The 21,265-nt window shown below is 40.0% G+C and overlaps 1 protein-coding gene across 1 annotated transcript in view; it reads right to left on the reverse strand.

Moving 5' to 3' along the window:
- tub (TUB bipartite transcription factor) overlaps nt 1-21,265 on the reverse strand; it is a 230,063-nt gene that overhangs the window by 54,997 nt on the left and 153,801 nt on the right. Inside the window, exons 4-5 of the mRNA XM_060838510.1 lie at nt 14,131-14,175; nt 4,668-4,763 (exon numbers count right to left, since the gene is read on the reverse strand). Of these exons, the coding sequence (XP_060694493.1) occupies nt 4,668-4,763; nt 14,131-14,175 (141 nt within the window). The remainder of the gene's footprint in view (nt 1-4,667; nt 4,764-14,130; nt 14,176-21,265) is intronic.

The following is a 21,265-nucleotide window of genomic DNA, read 5'->3' on the forward strand; positions in this document are numbered from 1 at the left end:
CTACACAAAAAATGAGGCAAAACTAAAAGGGAAAGTTCCAGGAATTACATGATTCCAGAATACGTGACTCCTATAGGAGGAAAAGCTTTGGTCTAATTTCATCCATAACCATTTGAAAAGTATGTTGTTTTTGAATGTATATCTAATTTTTTCTAGAGTAACTGGAGCAAATCTTCCCTAAAGTGTTCCTGAGAGTATTTAATCACTCATGTTTATGCTGATTCTATCACTTACAATTTTATGTCTACAATTCGTTCAATGCTAAATAAAAACTGAACAAACTGCGGATGCTGTAAATCAGAAACAGAAATACAGATTGCTGGAAAAGCTCAGCAGGCCTTGTAACATCTGTGGGAAGAAATCAAAGTTAACATTTCCAGTTGAGTGACCGTTCCTCAGAACCTTCCTGTGATTTCTCTGCACAGATGCTACCAGATCTAATGAGTTTTTCCAGCAATTCTTGCTTTGTTTCCATTCAATGTTTTTGTTAACTGGCATCCTATTAGTTATTTTTGACAGGTCAGTAATATCAATTTGATTGCTCTGGACTGTATGAAAATTCTGTTTTATATGAACCAAACTTGCTTTAACAGTATTCAACTGATTAAAATTGCTTTGAAGACTTGTCTTTCTAAATCTGAATCTTAGTTCATTCAAATAATTCGGTTTCAATAAGTAAACTTCAGTTGTAAAGTGCCCCTTGAAAGTGGTTAATTGAGGAAATATCAGGCAAATGAGGTCCATGTCTATGTATCTGGCAAGATATTTTTCAAGAACTGTTGTATTTACTAAGCATAGAACCAGGAAATATTATCTGTCAAAATCAATTAATATCTCAAAGATCTAATGTGTCACAGTTCAAAGAAATCCTGCAACATTTCTAGGTAACATTCAATCTGCTCAACTCTGCCCTGAATGTCTCAACGGCAACTTGAGAAAAGCACCCTTTGCTGCATCAGGGTGACTTTTCCCAATTTCTTATGTGAGCCAACCTTTGGCTTGTCAGAATGTATCAATTAGTGCCAAATTTCACCTCAGTGACTCTGACTACCTGTGTCTATAATGGAGGGGAAAAGGTTGATATGGAATGGACAGTGAACTGACAGTCTCTGTTCAATTCATTACATCCTCCCCTTGCCCACCCCCAACCTTTTCAGCACAGGCAACCTTAAGCAAGATTAGAATCTTATTTTATCATCATTAAACAGTCAGGTTTCCAACTCATTTAACCTTGCCTAATTTTTCGGGTTTTTACCACTTGAAAAATAAAAATGCCAGTTCGGGGTTTTATAAATATTATAATTTTTTTGGTTTAGAGACTATTGATTTATTTACTTTCTTCAAAAAAGACTCAATACTGTGTCTATCCTTGCCTATCTTCCCTGACATGTTAATATGTCTTTTTCTTGCCATTTGTGAGCTCACATGCTAAATTCGTTGGATAACCTCAAATTTTCTCCAGGGTAGTTTTTACTTCTATTGCAAGATCACAGGAAGGGAGGATCAATAAAAATAATTGAATGGTTAGTGTGAGCTCTCTCATAGATCAACTTTGATTTTTGTCACAATGAATTCAGGCACTACTGTGTTCAGATAAATACAGGCCTTCTTTTATTATTTCACATTTGTAGCCTTGAGAAAGAAGCTAAAAAAGATCAGCTCCAGCCTAAAATTAGCAGAAGACTTTCCATATCAGATGGGTATTTCTTTTCCCGATGTCAGAAAACTGTTAGTGGAACTTAGAGTTTTCAGCAGGAAAATGCTATTATACTGTGTGAGTTTCAAGTAATGGCCATTTACAATACTTCTGGAGTACATTTCTTACAATACAGACATGCAACAACATAACACTTTGGATACGTGCAGTAAGACTCTATAAGTACCTCACTTTTTTATTTTATTGCAAAATGGTTCACATACAACTAAAATTTGTTCACAACCATCAATCAAGTGTTAACTTCTAAAACCTTTACAAAACATTTTTTTTTATTGAGGAGAAAATCTCTCCAAGGTCATATATTTGCAAAGAATTAATCACTTTAAATGTTTGATGAATGTTCCAATTTGTTAATGTTTAAAACGATATATCCAATTTATTTTTGGGAGAAAATTATTTTGGCAAAAATGATGATCCTATTCAGTATTGAAAAGGAATTAAACTGTCAATTAACACTCCACGGACCACTGGAGCATTTGCTGCTCTGTATTCCTTCAGTAGAACTTGTTTCTCAAACCAGAATGGATTATTGGGATGATAATGAAACAGGCCCACATTTTAATCAAACTCCAGGCCATTAAATTGTCAGAAAGGCTGTCAAAGAGAGCAAGGTGACAAATGATAAATTGCACTTAAGCAGAAGCTCCAATTTTAAACTAATACAATTGGCAGGAATGCTTGACCCAGCTGCCAATATGATAATAGACTTCACAGTTCTACCCTCAAAACAGCCACCCAACCCAAATCTCTAGAGTCATAGAGATATACAGCACAGAAACAGACCCTGAAATCCAACTCGTCCATGGTGATCAGATATCCTAAATTAATCTAGTCTCATTTGCCAGCATTTGGCCCATATTCCTCTAAACTCTTCCTACTCATATGCCCACCTAGATGCCTTTTAAATATTGTCAGTGTACCAGCCTCCACCACCTCCTCTGGCAGCTCATTCCATACATGCATTACTCTCTGCATGAAAATTTGCCTTTTCAGTCCCTTTTAAATCTTTCCCCTCTCACCTTGAACCTATGCCCTCTGGTTTTGGACTTCCCTACCCTGGGGGAAAGACCTTGGCTATTCACCCTATCGATGCTCCTCATAATTTTATGAACCTCTATAAGATCACCCCTCACTCTCTGATGCTGCAGGGAAAATAGCCCCAACCTGTTCAGCCTCTCCGTATAGCTCAAACCCTCCAAATCTGACAAAATCCTTGTAAATCTTTTCTGAACCCTTTCAATGTTCAGAACATCTTTCCTAATCCAAGGAGACCAGAAATGAATGCAGTGTTTCAAAGTGGCCTAGCCGATGTGCTGAACAGCTGCAACATAAGCTCTCTACTTCTATACCAGTTAAGTTAAAATTGGAGTTGATGTCAGTGCTTTCAAGGAATCTGTAAGCATTGAATCATCCGCTAATTGGAAGCATCATCATTTAAAATTTTTTTCATCAATTACAATTGTACACGACACGGAAGATCAACCTAGTTTTTAGGATGAAGTCAGAGGAAACTGAAAAGCAGAACAAAAGTTACATCTGTTCTTTGTGCAAGAAAGCAAATTTCCTGCAGAACTGTATGAGGCAAATCTTGTCTTTTGAATGAATGACCAATGCAGCCAGTGATTTTGAAGTTCTGACATGATTTACAACTCGCTGCTAAAGCAGCAAGGTACCAAACAGACATCCTAAATGAGCTGGCAGGATTATGTCTCAAGGCCAATTTGCAGGGATTAATGGTTAATTTTGGTTAGTAAGCAGACAGAAAATGACCTCACTGTTTCTGACACAATCCCACAAGCAGCCAATTTATCCATTTAATTTGAATGTTTTTAAGCTTCATATGATACCCGTTATAAGATCTGTGTGCCTTGGAAACTTAGGAACATCAGCAATTATCGTATACACTCAGGTAAAACTGAGATCTCGAGGCCAAATCTTTAGGTGAAAAGTTACAAGTTCACTTTTACATAAGTAACATATTCGAGCAGCTCAAAACTACTTTGTTGCTGGCCACGGTGCTGAATTTGCAGTCCCAACTACAGTAACTACTGGCATTTCCAGTGTCTCAATCAGAAAACAGCAATTGTGAAAAAAACTAATTAGACTGTTTCAATCAATCCTGCTCCATAGATAAGTACAAGACTTTGAAAATGGAGGATTTTTGGGCCAAACATCAGGGCTTGACTTATACAACATATGAAAACCTAACCATCTTGGCTTTTTCTCAAAATCAATCATTACTTCAATATATATGATATGCTCAGGGTTTGATTTTGATTAGGCTGCCTGATAGGGACCATAAACAATTACACAAGAGCTATCTTCTATTATTGTTTCAATTGTTCAAGTTACCCTATCTTTTTCTGCTGAATGCAGAGATCTCTATAATGCCACTGGTTGAATGGTAAAAGAGAAACATCTGATATAGGGATGAGGCATAACCCAGCAAGTGACCTAATCACGACAAAAAACAGACACCATACCACTGCCCCCACATCTGGAACCAAACACTGTAATTTTGTGATGAACTTGAGAAACAACAAATTTGCTCAATGAAGTTTGCTCTTCTAGAACTTCAACTATGCCATTGCAAACTTTGGTCCCATCATATTGAATGCAGTTCATTATCTTTGTTTCTCGTATCTTACAAAATATTCTAAATGTTTAACCCACTGAGTAAAATGGTATTAATAACAGCAATATTTATTTGCTCCTATCCCTGCCTATCTTACACAGACTGGAAGTGAGCCATCATTCTCACTGTGAATCTGAGATTTTGATGATTGTGCAGCAATTCTAAGTACATGCTTTAAAGGTACCACCTTCTCCAATTGTAAATGTAAGGTAACATTAAGGGAAATTCACTACGGTATATTTCTGCACTAAATGTAGGCATGCTTTTTAACAGAGAGACAGTTGGTCTCCATGCATTTCTGTGTAATGAGCTGACCTTTCGGTTTCGCCTTTTTCTCCTTCTTGAGGCTGGCAGCTTGTGAACCTGCAGCTGAGGACTTTGATTTTTTAGTAGGCTTTGGAGCTTGCACATCTGCTACAACCTTTACATCCTCATGTTCGGCTTCTTGGACTGCTGTGTTAAATATATGGATGAAAGAGAGAAAGAGAGATAAGAAGAAACAGAAAGAGCAGAAATAAGAATAAAGTGAAGGGAAATCATTCAGAGAAAAAGCAAAACACTGCAACATTTTTAATAGGCCATAGCTAAAGAAGAAATGTGTATTTCAAACCATATTTCTCCTTTATAATCAGAGGACATGAAAGAATATCTTGTAAAAGGCACAAAGCAATCATGTATTATGTTCATTTCATTACAATTTAGTTTATTCACCCAGATGCAACAAAGCTGCTTGTCTTTTATTGTACCCAGCTTAATATTTTCCTGAAACATGTAATTGGGATGATATCCCTATCCAAAGGATTAAATATCCTGAAACATTTTTATTTAAAAGTCCAAAAGTAATTACAACTTGAAAATAAACAATGTAAAAACACTTCTCAAGGTTCTTCATCAGGCAAAAGTAAAAATTAAACCGAAGGAGAAGATATTAAGAATGACAGTTGTGTTTAAGCGAGTCTGAAGAGAGAGAATGGGTTTAGGCCCAGAATTCCAAAATATGAGGCCGCAGTGACTGCAAATTGGGTAAAAGTTATGGAGGGTGGAATCAAAGGAATAGAGTCAGAAGGGGTTTGCAATGTTGAGTGAGGTTACAAAGATAGGCAAAATCAAGGATGGCAATTTTTGATTGGAAGTGTCAGGGGTTGGACTAGTAGTGTGGGTAGAAGAAAAGTGCAATTGATGAATGGGACTCAATGCAGGGAGAGTGGGATAGAGGCAGCAGAGATTTGGAGGCTGCAAGGAATTTGTTGCAATAATCAAGTCTGAAGGCAACAATGGCTTAAATAATGATTCCAACAAAAGGTGAACATTTTTGGGGCGGCACGGTGGCACAGTGGTTAGCACTGCTGCCTCACAGCGCCAGGGACCTGGGTTCAATTCCCGCCTCAGGCGACTGACTGTGTGGAGTTTGCACGTTCTCCCCGTGTCTGCGTGGGTTTCCTCCGGGTGCTCCGGTTTCCTCCCACAGTCCAAAGATGTGCAGGTCAGGTGAATTGGCCATGCTAAATTGCCCGTAGTGTTAGGTAAGGGGTATGGGTGGGATGCGCTTCGGCGGGTCGGTGTGGACTTGTTGGGCCGAAGGGCCTGTTTCCACACTGTAAGTAATCTAATCTAATCTAATTTATATGTGAAGAGGTAGATGATGTTGGAGAGTTGGATGTAGATTGTTGTGATATAGAAGTTATGTAGCCATAAACTCAGTGCTGGATTCAAAAAGACTCCATGACAAACATTGGATCAAGACAATGGCTGAAGAGAGGAAGATGAAATTGGTTGTAAGTGCACAAAATGTAGAAGCAACCAAACAATGATTCTCTCCATCATTAACTGGCAGAAATTGCAGTTTTTACAGGACTGGATGCAGGAGAGATTGTCAGGCAACACAGTGTAGTTGTTGAGATACATAGTACATAGTGGAGCTTGATATCATTCTGAAGCGGATTCATTGTTGATTGACGGCACCACCAAAGTTTGGCAGACAGTTAGAGGAACAATGAAGGATCAATCATTGGAGGACTTTGGAGGTAACAATGTAAAGCTGGCAAGAGGTGCCATTCTGGGAAATGTTCAAGCCACAATTGGATCAATAAAAATGAAATATGTTGAAGTTGGACATGAGAAAAGATGTCTTGGAGGAAGATACTATAGTTGGTGTATCAAAGGCTACAGAGATGATGAGGAAGAACAATACACTATGGGTATATTCATAAAGAACATCAGTTGTGAATTCATTTGCAGCTGTTATCTTGCTTGGGCAAGATCTAAAACATGATTAGGTAGATTCAAATGTGGAGCTGTGGGGGAGATAAAACCAGATTTGGGAAAAAGCACATTGAAAGGCTTTGAAGAGGATAAAAGTGCTAGACGTGGGACAGTGGATCTACCAGGGGAGTTCAGGGATTGCCTGTTGTGGTGATTGGAAATGATCCCTTCAAAACCGATGTCATCTAGTATGCAGGCAAGAAAGGAAGTCTGGAAGGAAGAGAGGTCAGCAGTTTAGTTGGTATGGGTCAAAGGAATAGAACTTGGAGTTCATGAGCAAAAACAATGGTCAAAAGAGCATGAGGAGAGGTAGAATCGTACTCAGTTTGTCTTAATAATCACTTTTATCAATCGCTAAAGTCTGAACAAAGAAATGAAACCAGACGGACCACCTAGCATTGACGTAGGCACCAGAAAAGATAACAACAGAAACAACCCTGTCATCTTGCAAAGTTGTCCTTACTAACATCTGGGGACTAGTTCCAAAATTGGGAGAGCTGTCTCACAGATTAGTCTAGCAACAGCCTGACACAGTCATACTCACAAAATCATAGCTTTTAGACAAAATCCCAAACACCACCATCACCATCTCTGGTTATGTCCTTTCCCCGGCGGGCATGCCAGGAGAAGCACCAGGCATACCTAAAAATGAGGAGCAAACCTGGTGAAGCTACCAGAAGAGGACTACTTGCATGTCAAACAGTATTTGCATCAAATGATTGACTGAGCTAGGTGATCCCACAACCAATGGATCAGATCTAAGCTCTGCAGTCCTGTCACTCCAGTTGTTAATAATGGTAGACGGTTAAACAATCTTGTGAAGGAGGAGGCTCCACAAATATCCCCATCCCCAATGATGGAAAAGACCCACACTTCAGCGCAAAAGATAAGGTTGAAACATTCACATCGATCTTTAGCGAGAAGTGCTGAGCAAGTGATCCATCCTGGCTCTTCCAGTGGTTCCCTGCATCAAAGATCTTCCCTCCATCATAAGGACAGAAGTGGAGACATTCATCTATGATTGCACAATGTTCAGCACCATTTGTGACTCCTCAGATACTGAAGCAGTCCATGTTCGAATGCAACAGGATCTGGACAATATCCAGGCTTGGGCTGACAGGTGGCAAATAATGTTCATAACACACAAATGCCAAGCAATGACCATCTTTGACAAACCATATTTGAAACCCACTAATAATATCCTGTGGGTTACCATTGACCAGAAACTCAACTGAAAACTGGTCACATAAACAAAGTGGCTGCAAGAGCAATTCAGAGGCTAGGAATATTGCAGCAAGCAACTCACCTCCTGACTTCCCAAAGCCTGTCCACCATCTACAAGTCAGGAGTGTGATGGAATACTCTCCACTTGTCTGGAAGACTGCAGTTCCAACGACACTCAAGACGTTCAACAGCATCCAGGATAAACCACCATGCTTGATTGGCACCATATCTACAAGCATCCACTCTCTCCACCACCAATAGTCAGTAGCAGCTGTGTATACTGTCCACAAGTCACACTGCAGAAATTTACCTAAGATACTTAGGTAACACCTCCAAACCAACAATCATTTCCAGCGAGAAGGACAAGGGCAGCAGCTTCATGGGAACACCACCATCTGCAAGTTCCCTTCCAAACCACTCACTATCCTGACTTGGAAACATATTGCTGTTCCATCACTTTCACTGGGTGAAAACCTCGGAATGCCCTTTCTATGAGCAGTTTGGGTCAACCCACAGCACGTGAACCACTGTAGATCAAGAAAACAGCTTACTACCACCTTCTCAAGGGCAACTATGGACGGGCAATAAATGCCAGCCAGCCAGCGATGCTCACATCCCATTAGTGAATGAAAATGAGTCTAGAGAAAGATGAAGGCATGAATCTTCATGTAGTTGGGTGGCATAGTGGCTCAGTGGTTAGCACTGCTGCCTCACAGCTTAAGATACCTGGGTTCCATTCCTCCCTCAGGGGACTATCTGTTATGAGTTTTCACATTCTCCCCATGTCTGCATGGGCTTCCTCTAGGTGCTCCAGTTTCCTCCCATAGTCCAAAGGTGTGCAGCTTAGGTGGATTGGCCATGGGAAATGGTCCATAGCATCCAGTGATTAACCATAGGAAATGCTGGCTTACAGGGTTGGGGTGGGGTGGGGTGGGGTGGAGGGGTGGGTCTGATAGGATGCTTTTTAGAGGATTGATGTGGACTTGATGGGTCAAATGCTGTGTTTCCAAACTGTAAGGATTCTATAATTCTGGATAGCCTCTTCATTATTACAAAAATTGTGACAAAGACTCAAATCCTAGGTTATGCCCCTGAACAGAGCACCTACCATTTCTGCAGAATGTCGGGAAAAGGGGAAGTAGAGGTGGATTCTAATTTATACATTTGTCATTCATGAAAGCAACTGCACATGGCAACTCACAACTACATCATATAGATCAGATTTTTCACAGGTGGGATGCCCAAATCATGACTTGTGCCCTTTATATCTGGTCAGGGAAGGTCTAAAACTGCTGGTGTACTTTGGAGAGATCTTTTCTGGAGGTTAAGGTGCAATTTTAGATTTGGTGTGGGACACCTTTGGCAGTCCAGGTGCCCTTTGAAAGAGGCCAAGTGCCTTTCGAGATAGTGAAAGTAGATAAAAATGTGGAACATGCAGAAACTGATTGGAACTGTCAAGCTTAGTGGAACTGTCAAGCTAGCTGTCAAGAGAACAATCAAAATAGCAGTCCTGTAGCTATTGAGCTGACCTACAATTTAAAACCCCTACCCTTTAGATCTTTGAAAAAAACTGTCTGCATCTTTAGAAAATATAAATGCTTGCAGTTCATTCTGTTGACATGAGCCAGAGGGCCTTCATCGCAAGATTAGTATGGCATGACTGATTTCACAATCTTTTATTATTTCAGTGTCAGATGGCAGTTTGATTGACAGTTCCACATCATTCTAAACTCTTTGAATTGGAACTATGAGGTCAGATGCTTGTTCTGTAAGAGATTAAAGCAAGTTAAATGTCTTCCTATAAATTACTTAGTTTTTTTTCAATAGAGAATCATAATACATATTTAGAACTTCATTTAATCTATGCTCACATCCTGAGGTGTTCCCATGGTGGGTACCGTGTGTGTTGGTGTGGGTAATTGTATGGGTAAATGGATTGACATGAGTTGCTACTGAGTTTGCATGACTAGAAAGAGTAGGAAGGGCATATATTGTCATGGAGTGTGAGGAGCAATGGGGTGGTAATAGGAGGATACATTGGCATTGGTGGTATGAGGGACATTGGATGATGGTGAGCGGGTTACTTGCAGGGAGTTTGCATGAGTTGGGGCATGGAGAATGTGTGGGGAGGAGGGGCGGAATGTCTCTTCTTTTTTTTACATTGCTTTGACAAAGTACTTGTGCAATGAGGCAAGTGTTTCAGCCAGTCCATCTCTCCACCCAGCAGCCCCTAAAACCTTTACAGGATCGTTTGCCACAACTCCCATTATCACCCCCCCAAAATGAAAATCTCACCTTCTGAGTACTTTTTTTTCCCCTCAGCTCAGTTTTGCAGGACTGGGAATTGTCCTGATTCTGTGCTCCTGACCTAGGAGCTAGAGTCTTTATTTATTGTCAGTCCACCCACATGATATCCCAAATTTCAATAAATGAAGATGACTTCGAAAAGTTGCATGGAACCTCATTTACTAATATTGTTATATTAAAAATCAACAAAAAAAAATTTAAAATGTAGCCGTTACTATTCTCACATTATAAAGAATAGCTTAGTTTTGAAAACGGAAGAACTGTGGGCACTGTAACTGGGAAACAAAAACAGAAATTTCTGGAAAAGCTCAGCAGGTCTGGCAGCATCTATCGAGAGAAATCAGAATTACCATTTCACACCCAGTGACCCTTCCTCAGATGCTGGCAAACCTGCTGAGGCTTTGCAGTAATTTTTGTTTTTGTAGCTTAGTTTTGAAGCCTTATTGAAGGACTGGGTAAACTAGTAATCATCATTAATTTGTCTGAAGGCTCGGTCAGTTATGTGGTTGGGTCATCCTTTACAGCAATTATTTTTAAGCTAGTCTAAAAGACCATTGAAACTCAATTTCTACTGAACGTATTGTAGTTACAATTCTGCAATCTTTTAGCAGTGATATCTTAGAAAATTACATTGAGAAAACTGACCCTACCTGGCAGAAACTCTTACCCTTGATCAAAATATTAATCCACACCTTGGTCCTACCATCCTGTAAATTCACTCTTTTTAGAATTAAGTTTTGTTCAAAAATAATGTTTTTCTTTAAAATAACATTTTGAACAGATACCATGGACCTTTAGACATGGTTAGAAATTTCAAACATGATAAAATGTCGATTGACATAGCTATTATAATGAAAATCAATAATTAGTACATCACAAATCATATTTGCATTCAAGTAGAATGTTCGTAGAATACCAAAATTTTGTCTTTTGAACATGGAATTCATGCACTTTCCAAGAACATTTGCAACCACATTTTAATTTCACTCAAACTTTAGGCGAGAGCTATATCTCACACATAAACGGGCCTGGCAATCAAAAGGAAAATCTCAGTAAGTTATTTAGAAAGTAATTAAAAGCAGCTGGATCAGCAGTAAGCAGAGATACTTATTCGTGACTCTCAAAACTTTGGGATAAATCGTGATACCCCACTCTCCCCAAAGTAGTATGTACAGCAAACAGATCACAGCACTTTAGCTAACTTTGATGCATGGGTCTCACAACATGTTGGAAGTGTCAGACCAACACAAACTCAGCAGAATCTCTGCTAGCAGCCAGCATATTAATGCTCCTACTAAGGAATTATTTAAGATAGCTTTGTCTTAAAACAAAATACAACCACCAAGGGGCAGTATTGTGCTGGTGCAAAACATTACAGTCAGTATGGGATTTGAACATTGTGTCAGTCTGTATTTCACATTTTGTGACTGTTAATATTGTACGCAATATAAGATGGTAATTCATGTTACTTGAAGAACTTTGTATGAAAATGGTTTGGAAATGTTAATTTACAAAGTTGAATTGTCCTTTCCTTTAAAATAAAATGAAAATGATGGAGATATGCCATTTCTTGCCTTGAAGAAGTTTGTGGCACACTGATGTTTCATTGTTAGTCCTGTAGCTAATTTTTAATCAGCTCATGCACCCTCTTACTTTTGTTTTTATTTATCCACAGGATGAGGGCATCGCTGGATGGGTAAGCTTTTATTGCCCATCCCTAATTGTTAAGAGTCAATCACATTGCTGTAGGTCTGAAGTCAGATGTAGGCCAGACCAAGTAAAGATGGCAGTTTCCTTTCCTAAAGTACATTAGAGAACCAGATGGGTCTTTCTGACAATTGACAATGGATTCATGGTCATCATTAAATTCTTAATTCAAGATTTTTTTATTGAATTAAAATTCCACCATCTGCCATGGCAGGATTCATACTGGGGTCCCCAGGATATGATCTGGGTCTCTGGATTAACAGTCCAGTGATAATACCACTAGGCCATTGCCTCCCCCAGAATAGCTTCGCCAGTCTATTCATCAACCTACATGCACAAGCCTCACTTGAGCGTGAAAGTGCAGTGGGGTGCACAGAGGACAAATTGCTGCAGATACTTTGAAATCCAAATTGTAATAATTCTATCTGTTGCATGATATTTTCTGTATCTGCATTCTACTTGTGGTTGGCACCTATCAGTATCACAGTCATGGCTGCTGCAAAGGGAACTATTCTTCATTCACCAGAAATGCTACATAGCCAACCATCATGGTACCACAAAGGACGGAAATGGCACTTCATCCACCTTGCTCCATGCTACACATTTGTTTCCTTGTCGTATGCATATTGCAACCTATTAAAAATGAAGCCCCTTCAGATTATGAGATTATGTTTCTCACCAGAGTAGAGATGTCTTCTTCCCTCTAATTAAAAAACAACTGAGGCCTGAATCTTTGAAGTTGCTGACAATCTTTTAATTCAACAATTATGCCACTCAGACAACCTCTCTAGCAACACTGGGAGTTGCTTCTATGAATGAGAGTTGGAAATATCACAAGGACCCTACCTTTAAATTTGTATTAAGCTGAGGCTAGTGCCAGTTTATTCAGGGAGATGTTAAGTCCTGGCACATACACTTCCAATGACAATGCCATTAAAAGGAGTGCATACATTTAAGCAGTATTCAAGGTGCAACTGATATTAGCTTGGTAGTTCCTCATGGAACTGAAGAGCCTTTTAGAGTCAGAGAGTCATAGAGATAAACAGCACAGAAACAAACCCTATGTCCAACTCATCCATGCCAACCAGATATCCTAAATTAATCTAGTCCCATTTGCCAGCACTTGATCCATATCCCTCTGAACCCTTCCTAATCATATACCACTCACATGCCTTTTAAATGATGAAACTACACTAGCTTCTACTACTTCATCTGGCAGCTCATTCCATACATGCAATACCCTCTGCATGAAGCAGTTGCCCCTTAGGTCCCTTTTAAATTTTTCCCCTCGTACCTTAAACTGATGCCCTCTAGGTTTGAACTCCCTCATCCTAGGGAAAAGACCTCATCTATTTACCCTATCCATGCCCTTCATGATTTTATAAACCTCTATAAGGTCACCCCTCAGCCTCCGACGCTCCAGGGAAAACAGCCCCAACCTATTCAGCCTCTCCCTATAGCTCAAACCCTCCAACCCTGGCAACATCTTTGTAAATCTTTTTTAATCCTTTCAAGTTTAACATCATCCTTCCATTAGCAAGGAAACCAGAATTGATGCAGTATTCGAAAAGTGGCCTAACCAATATCCTGTACAATCGCAACATGACCTCCCAATTCCTATACTCAAAGCACTGACCAATAAAGGCAAGTATACCAAATGCCTTTTTCACTATCCTGTGGCTCCACTTTAAAGGGACTATGAACCTGCATTCCAAGGTCAGTTTGTTCAGCAACACACTCCAGGACCTTACCATTAAGTGTATAAGTCTGATTTGTCTTTCCAAAATGCAGGACCCTCACATTTATCTAAAGTAAACTCCATCTGCCACTCCTCAGCCCATTGGCACATCGAGATCCCGTTATACTCCTTCTTGGCTGCTCTAGTCTTGCATTATCAAAGGCATGGTATACATTTTAGAACTGAAAGCTTAAAAAGCTCAAATAAATATAACTACGCTAAATATTACTTAAATTATTAAACATCAATACTGTTATGGACTAGACCAGACCACTCAAAACATTCTTAAGCAGGCAGCCCAGACCATAACTTTGCAATTTATTTTGGTAAGTGTACATTGAAAATAACCCAGAGTAAGATAGCAAGGTTGATGACCAGGTTAAACAGACAAAAATTTATTCACAAAATTACACAATGAAACACGAAGAACAGAATAAAGAACCGCTACAGAACTCCGTCTATCCAAACTAGACTTAAATACACTGTTTCGAATGTACACAACAGTCACAATAAGCAAACAAAAAAGGGTTAGATGCTTACAGGTTGAAGTTAGAAGGGCTGAAGAGAGAGTTTCCACATTGCTAACTGTTAAAACTCCCAACTAGTTCTGGACTGAACTAAACTGCTCAGCTAGAGAGCTGACCACTCCCTTTTCATTCTACAGATCACTTCTAAAACATGACCACTTTGGCCTGAAGTCTCATCTGTTTGCATATGAACAAAAGGCCTCTCAAAATCCTTTCCGTCTCTGTACCAAACCAGTCTGATCGCAGCCCGGTCTGTTTATTACCCCTCCGAAAAACATCAAGGACAGAGTATCCTTGAGCCAAGGAACAGCTTTTAGAACAAATGCAGCAGTCATTTCAAATGAAATCTGGGTTAATTTATCCACCAGCAATTTACAAAATAAAAAAAACTGGAATAAATGAAAAATCTCAATAGAATTGAGAATAACCAATTCAGAGTTGGTTGCTCATCCCAGGTTTGCTTCACACTCTTTAGCTGCACAAGAGAAAACTCTATTCCAATTGAAGAATGGTCTGAAGAAGTGTCACTGAACTTGAAATGTTAACTCTGCTTTCTCTCCATAGATGTTGTCAGACCTGCTGCATTTTTCCAGCAATTTCTAATCTTGTTTCTATTTTAATTAACTTGTCTTTAAACAGAATACTTAAAATTCACAAACTAATAAAGAATGTTAGATGGTGTCTTACAGCATTTTAGCAAAATATTTGTCTCCCAAAGCAGTTACTGCAGTGCACTAATTCAGGTAGCTGCTTATGACAACTTATAAAGGGCCACGTCAAGGTGATTGAGTGACATAGTGCAACTGCATATGTGACTGTACTTTGGAAAGTACACAGTCTACAGATTACCATCATGACACATATTATCAGTTAGTGTTGACTGTATAATTGCTTAGATTTAAGTGCAACATCAACATGCATTGGAGCATGTTGCAGCTTCTGTAGTTGACTCTTGGCAGACTCCAGGTTGTTCAAATATATCCAAAGTATAAAATATTTCATCATCTTCTATGAATCCAAACATGACTGTACTTAACATACAGTCATAGAGGCATAGAGAAGTACAGCATGGAAACAGACCCTTCGGTCCAACTTGCCCATGCTGACCAGATATCCCAACCCAATCTAGTTCCACCTGCCAGGACCCAGCCCATATCCCTCCAAACCCCTCCTATTCATATACCCATCCAAATGCCTCTTAAATGTTGCAATTGTACCAGCCACCACCACTTCCTCTGACAGCCTATTACACCACATTCTTGTGTCTCTTTTATGTTTTTCCCCTCTCACCCTAAAACCTATGCCTTCTAATTCTGGACTCCTCCACCACAGGGAAAAGACCTTGTATATTTACTCTATCCATGCCCCTCATGATTTTAAAAATCTCTGTAAGGTCACCCCTCAGCCTCTAAAGCTTCAGGACAAACAGCCCTAGCCTATTCAACACCCCCCAATAGCTCAAAACCTCTAACCCTGGCAACATCCTTGTAAATCTTTTCTGAACCCTTTCAAGTTTCACAACATCTTTCCGATAGGAAGGAGACCAGAATTGCACATGATATTCCAACAGTGGCCTAACCAATGTCCTGTACAGCTGCAACATGACCTCCCAACTCCTGCACTCAATACTCTGATCAATAAAGGAAAGAATACCAAATGCCTTCTTCACTATCCTATCTACCTGCGACTCCAAATTCAAGGAGCTATGAACCTTCACTCCAAGGTCTCTTTGTTCAGCAACATTCCCTAGAACCTTAACATTAAGTGTATAAGTCCTGCTAAGATTTGCTTTCCTAAAGTGCAGCACCTCGCATTTATCTAAATTAAACTCCATCTGCCACTCCTCAGCCCATTGGCCCATCTGCTCTAGATCCTATTGTAATCTAAGGTAACCATTTTCACCATGCATTACACCTCCAATTTTGATGTCATCTGCAAACTTACTAACTCTACCTCTTATGTTCACATTCAAATCACGTATATAAGTTATGAACATTAATGGACCCAGCACCAATCCTTGTGGCACTCCACTGGTCACAGGCCTCCAGTCTGAAAAACAATCCTCCACCACCACCCTCTGCCTTCTATTTGTGAGCCATGAAGAGTCTAAAGCAGGATTAGGATGGATATTCATAGAACTGGAAGTGTTTAGGGAATTTCCGCATCTGTGTCACCTCTGAACTTCCTCTAGGCACTTTGTATACTGCATCATTGGTTAGATGTTCCTCAAAAGAAGATTGGTTCCTTTTTCAGCTTTTCCCATGTTAAATGGGGTCACCACAATACTGGTTGATCAACTTCACCTTGTGTCATCTTCATTGAGCAGTCATCCATGCTAGGAATATGGCCTGTCCATTCAAGTTGAATTTTCCAGAGGGTAGACTCTATGCTGTTCAACACAGCATGTTGGAGAGATTTATTGTTTGTGATTTTGTCCTGCCATTGAATTCTCATGATGATCCTCAGGCTTTGGTGGAAGCTTGATTTTAGTCTTCATCTTAATGCACACCCAGTGAAGATCATGGAGTCAGCTGAAAGCACTTCTTGCTTCAGGATAGTTGCATTGATACTTCATTATTAGTGGCAATCCTAGAGTGCACACTGCCAGGACATGAAGATTTGTCAAAAGCCTTAAAACTGGTGCCATTAATGGTTATTCTTCCTATCATTTGCCTGCTTCTGGAGAACTGATTTGAAGATCATGCATGTTGGCAGCATTTGACGTATTCCTTGCACATTCAGCTCCATACAGAAATCTGATTGCTCCATCTGTAACTTTGATGGAGATAGCTAATCTGGAGGGATTGAAAGGGTTTGCATGGATGGAGCATGATGTTGCCACCTAGAGGCATGTTTCTGATAGCTGTTTTAAGCATTGTCGTAAAAGAGAATGAAAAGTTCATTATGTAAGGCACATTCTTGCTTTACACTGCTGGTTAATTGCAAAAGATTTGATGATCTCATCGCAAGTACAATCATGTTGAAAAAATGTCATGATGCAATAGGCCTGGAATCTAGACAAATGTCTTTGTGCCTCTACAGATCGGCTACAGAAAATCTATGTAAGAAATAACACGCCGTCACTACTTGGTTTAAGCCAAGCATTTGGAATTCATGTAGGCTTAATTCAACCAGTTAAAACATGAGCTGTTGCTCCAGAAATGGTCTAGCTTAACCTTTAGACCTTATTCCTTGCCAAAGGGGATTTTTTTGCACCAGTGGATAGGCTGGTACTTTAGTATTGCAATATGTATTATTCCCCGAATGACACGGTAAAAGACATCACCAAATCGATGTGGAACATTTTGAGGAGCAAAGCTGAACAGACAGAAGGCATGGTCTATGTGGTAATCATGAGTTAGGAAAGAAAAACATTGAGATCCTGCAGTCAGGGTTTCAGGACCTTGAGACGAAGTTCAAGTTGAACCTTCAATATCTTTTTTTGGATAGGATCAATAGATACAGTCTTTTCCCCAGGGTGGGGAAGTCCAAAACTAGAGGACATTGGTTTAAGGTGAGTGGAGAAGATTAAAAAGGGAACTACAGGGCAACATTTTCATGCAGACGGTGGTACATGTATGGAATGAGCTGCCAAAGGAAGTGGTGGAGGCTGGTACAATGACAGCATTTAAAAGGCATGTGGATGGGTATATGAATAGGAAGGGTTTAGAGGGAAATGCTGGCAAATGAGACTAGATTTATTTAGGATTTCTGGTTAATATGCACGAGTTGGACCAAAGGGTACGTGTCCATGCTGCATGTCTCTTTAACGGTGGCTCAGTGGTTAGCATTACTGCTTCACAGCACAGGGACCTGGGTTCAATTCCAGCCTGCAGCGACTGTCTGTGTGAAGTTTGCACATTCTCCCTGTGTCTGCATGGCTTTCCTCCGGGTACTCTGGTTTCCTCCCACATTCCAAACATGTGCAAATCAGGTCAATTGGCCACGCTAAATTGTCCATAGTAGTTAGGTACATTAGTTTAAGAGGAGTGGGTTACTCTTCGGAGGGTCGGTGTGGACTTGTTGGACCGAAGGGCCTGTTTCCACACTGTAGGGAATCTAATCTAATCTAAAACTCTATGATCGCAATCTGAATTATTCTCAGTGTCACGTGTTAATCAGAAACATAAATTAAGTTAAAATATCGCTGGAGAATTAGTGCTGATTTTAAAATAAATAGAACTTAACATTGATGAGACATAGGGAGCTGTTCACTGGTAGGTTGGATCTGTTAAATGTGCACAAGTTGCATTCTACAGAACTGAAGCCATTATCCTCACAAGAAGGTGTGGGGCAAGGTTTAGACTAATTTGGCATGGTGGTGTAGGGACAGACACCAAGCTGAAACATTGAAGAAGAGAAACAAGGTGATAAAAGGACTGGGAAAGAGTCATTCAGACTTTTAACCCACATTCAACCTATCTATGATTTTGACACAGTAAATGTTCAGTAGAAGAATTCCTTTCAACCAGAGGGTACAGATTTAAGGTGATTGACAACAGAACTCCTGGCAAAGTGAGAATTTTTCTTGTACACCGGAAAGTATTATGATCTGGAATTCACCACTTGAAAGGGTAGTGGAAGCAGGATTGAACATTCAAAACAAATTTGGACAACTACTCGAAAGGAAAATAATTACAATGCATTGGAAAAGAATAGGAGAGTAAGACTAAGTGGTTAATTCTAAAAATGAACAGCCAGCGCAGCATCAACAAACCTAAGGGTCACTTTCTCTGCAATAGCATGCAATGGCTATAACAAGGAGGAGGTCCTCAGAAAGAAATGGAAAATGGTCTGGTTTACAGAATTCTGGTAGTTGTCAGATTGATTTTGAAGCCTTTTTAATGGTGGTCTCAAATTTGGGATTGGACAGGGTGTAAATGGCTCCAAGGGAGGGATGTTCACTCTTTGTACTTTCCTTTCATCCCGCATAATCCAAGATGGAAGATGGGAAAAACTGTCGCTGTAAGAGATGCTCCTTTTGGGAGGTATTTTAGGTGTTGGAGATGGCTTCTTCGAATTCCACGAGCAGTAATTACTGTCTTATAAGCTGTTGCATTGTTTTGGAACTTTGGTGAAAAAACGGTCAAAATAACGGCATTTTAAGAAGGAGGAAGAGAACAAAGGCAGTGTCCACAAAATCAGTGAGAGAGAAAGAAATCTACACTGCTGTCTGGGATAGCAGCAAATCCACACAGTTACTGCCTTTACTGTTTGAGTTCAATTATTTCTGGACATCAGAGTGCGTCTAAGAAAAATTAACCAACAGTGAAATTCACAAGTGACCTTGTAGGAATGTGTGTGGGCGAGCTCACATACAGGAGCAGATAAGTGCATGATTTTTAAATGTAACCTTGTTGCCTTTTTTTAATAACGAGTAGTATGGGTTCTTGCTGGTTATGTGTTTTTTGAGATCTGTCTCTTGTTTAAAATTACAAAAAAGCATAGGTACTAAGTTAGTTTGTAACAGTATTTTTTACAGCAATAAAACTGCTATTTTCTGTTGATTGTTAAGGTGCAAAGATGGCCTTTAGTCGAGTGACGTGCTTTTCCTATCGGATGTGGGATACCAGGGAGAGTTTCCTGATGAAGGGCTCTGGCCCGAAACGTCGAATTTCCTGTTCCTAGGATGCTGCCTAACCTGCTGTGCTTTAACCAGCAACACATTTTCAGCTCTGATCTCCAGCATCTGCAGACCTCACTTTTTACTCAAAGAGTTTCCATGTTACTTACGATTATGTCTGCAGTAAGTGTGTTTGTTTCCGAAGTCTATCAGATCACATGGATCAGTTGGAATGGCAGTTAGAAGCAATGAGAAATTCACAGGAGCTAGGGGGTGTGATGCATGGCAGTTATAAGAAGGTAGATACAGTCAGGCAGATGGGATAACTCTAGGAAAGGTAGGAGAGGGAGGCAGGAAGTACAGGTGCCTCCTGTAGATATTCCCATCTCAAACAAGTATGCTATTTTGGAAAACATAGCAGGTGATTCATTCTAGGAGAATGTAGCATGAACAGCCAAGGTTCTGGTACCAAGACTGGCTCTAATGTAACAAGGGGTATCTCAGGTTCCAAGTGATCAATTGTGATAGGGGATTCTGTAGTCAAAGGCACAGACAGATATTTCTGCAGCCAACAGCGAGAAATCAGAATAACGTGTTACCTCCTTGGTGCCAGGATCAAGGATATCCCAGAAGAATGCAGAATGCTCTCAAAGAGAAATGGGATCAGCAGGAAACCATTATACACACTGGGATGAGATTCTGAAGAAAGAATATAGGAAGTTAGGCAGGAATTTAAAAAGGTCCTCGAGGGTAGTAATATCTGGATTACTCCCGGTGCTATGAGCTAGTGAGGATAGGAATGGGAGGATAGAGCAGCTGAATGCGTGGCTGAGGAGCTGGTGTATGGGAGAAGGATTCACATTTTTGGACCATTGGAATCTCTTCTGGTGTAGAAGTGACTCCTAAAAGAAGGATAGATTGCACCTGAGTTGGAAGGGGACTAATATACTAGCAGGGAGATTTGCTGGAGCTGCTCAGGAGGGTATAAACTAGTAAGATGATGGTGGGGGAGCGGGAGTACTCATGGAGTTATTGATGAAATAAATCAATCTGAGACTGGTACAGTTGGGAAAGGGAGCAAGTCAAACAGCTAGGGCAGGCAGGAACAAAGCAGAGAATGAGGTAAATTAAACTGCTGGTTATGTGTTTTTTGAGATCTGTCTCTTGTTTAAAATTACAAAAAAGCATAGGTACTAAGTTAGTTTGTAACAGTATTTTTTACAGCAATAAAACTGCTATTTTCTGTTGATTGTTAAGGTGCAATGTTTCAATGCAAGAGACCTAATAGGGAAGGCAGATGAACTCAGGGAATGGATAGGAACATGGGACAGGGATATCATAGCAATTACAAAACGTGGCTCAGGGATGTCCAGGACTGGCAGCTTAATGCTCCAGGTTACAAATGCTATAGGAAGGATAGAATGCAGGGGTAAGAGAGGAGAGGGAGTGACATTTTTGATAAGGGATAACATTACAGCTGTACTTAGGGAGGATGTTCCTGGGAATAAGTCCGGAGAAGTTTTTTGGGTGGAACTGAGAAATAAGAATGGCAGGATCACCTTTTTTGGGATTGTGCTATAGAGCT

The sequence above is a fragment of the Hemiscyllium ocellatum genome, chromosome 18 (assembly GCF_020745735.1).
Source record: "Hemiscyllium ocellatum isolate sHemOce1 chromosome 18, sHemOce1.pat.X.cur, whole genome shotgun sequence".
Lineage (NCBI taxonomy): Eukaryota > Metazoa > Chordata > Chondrichthyes > Orectolobiformes > Hemiscylliidae > Hemiscyllium > Hemiscyllium ocellatum.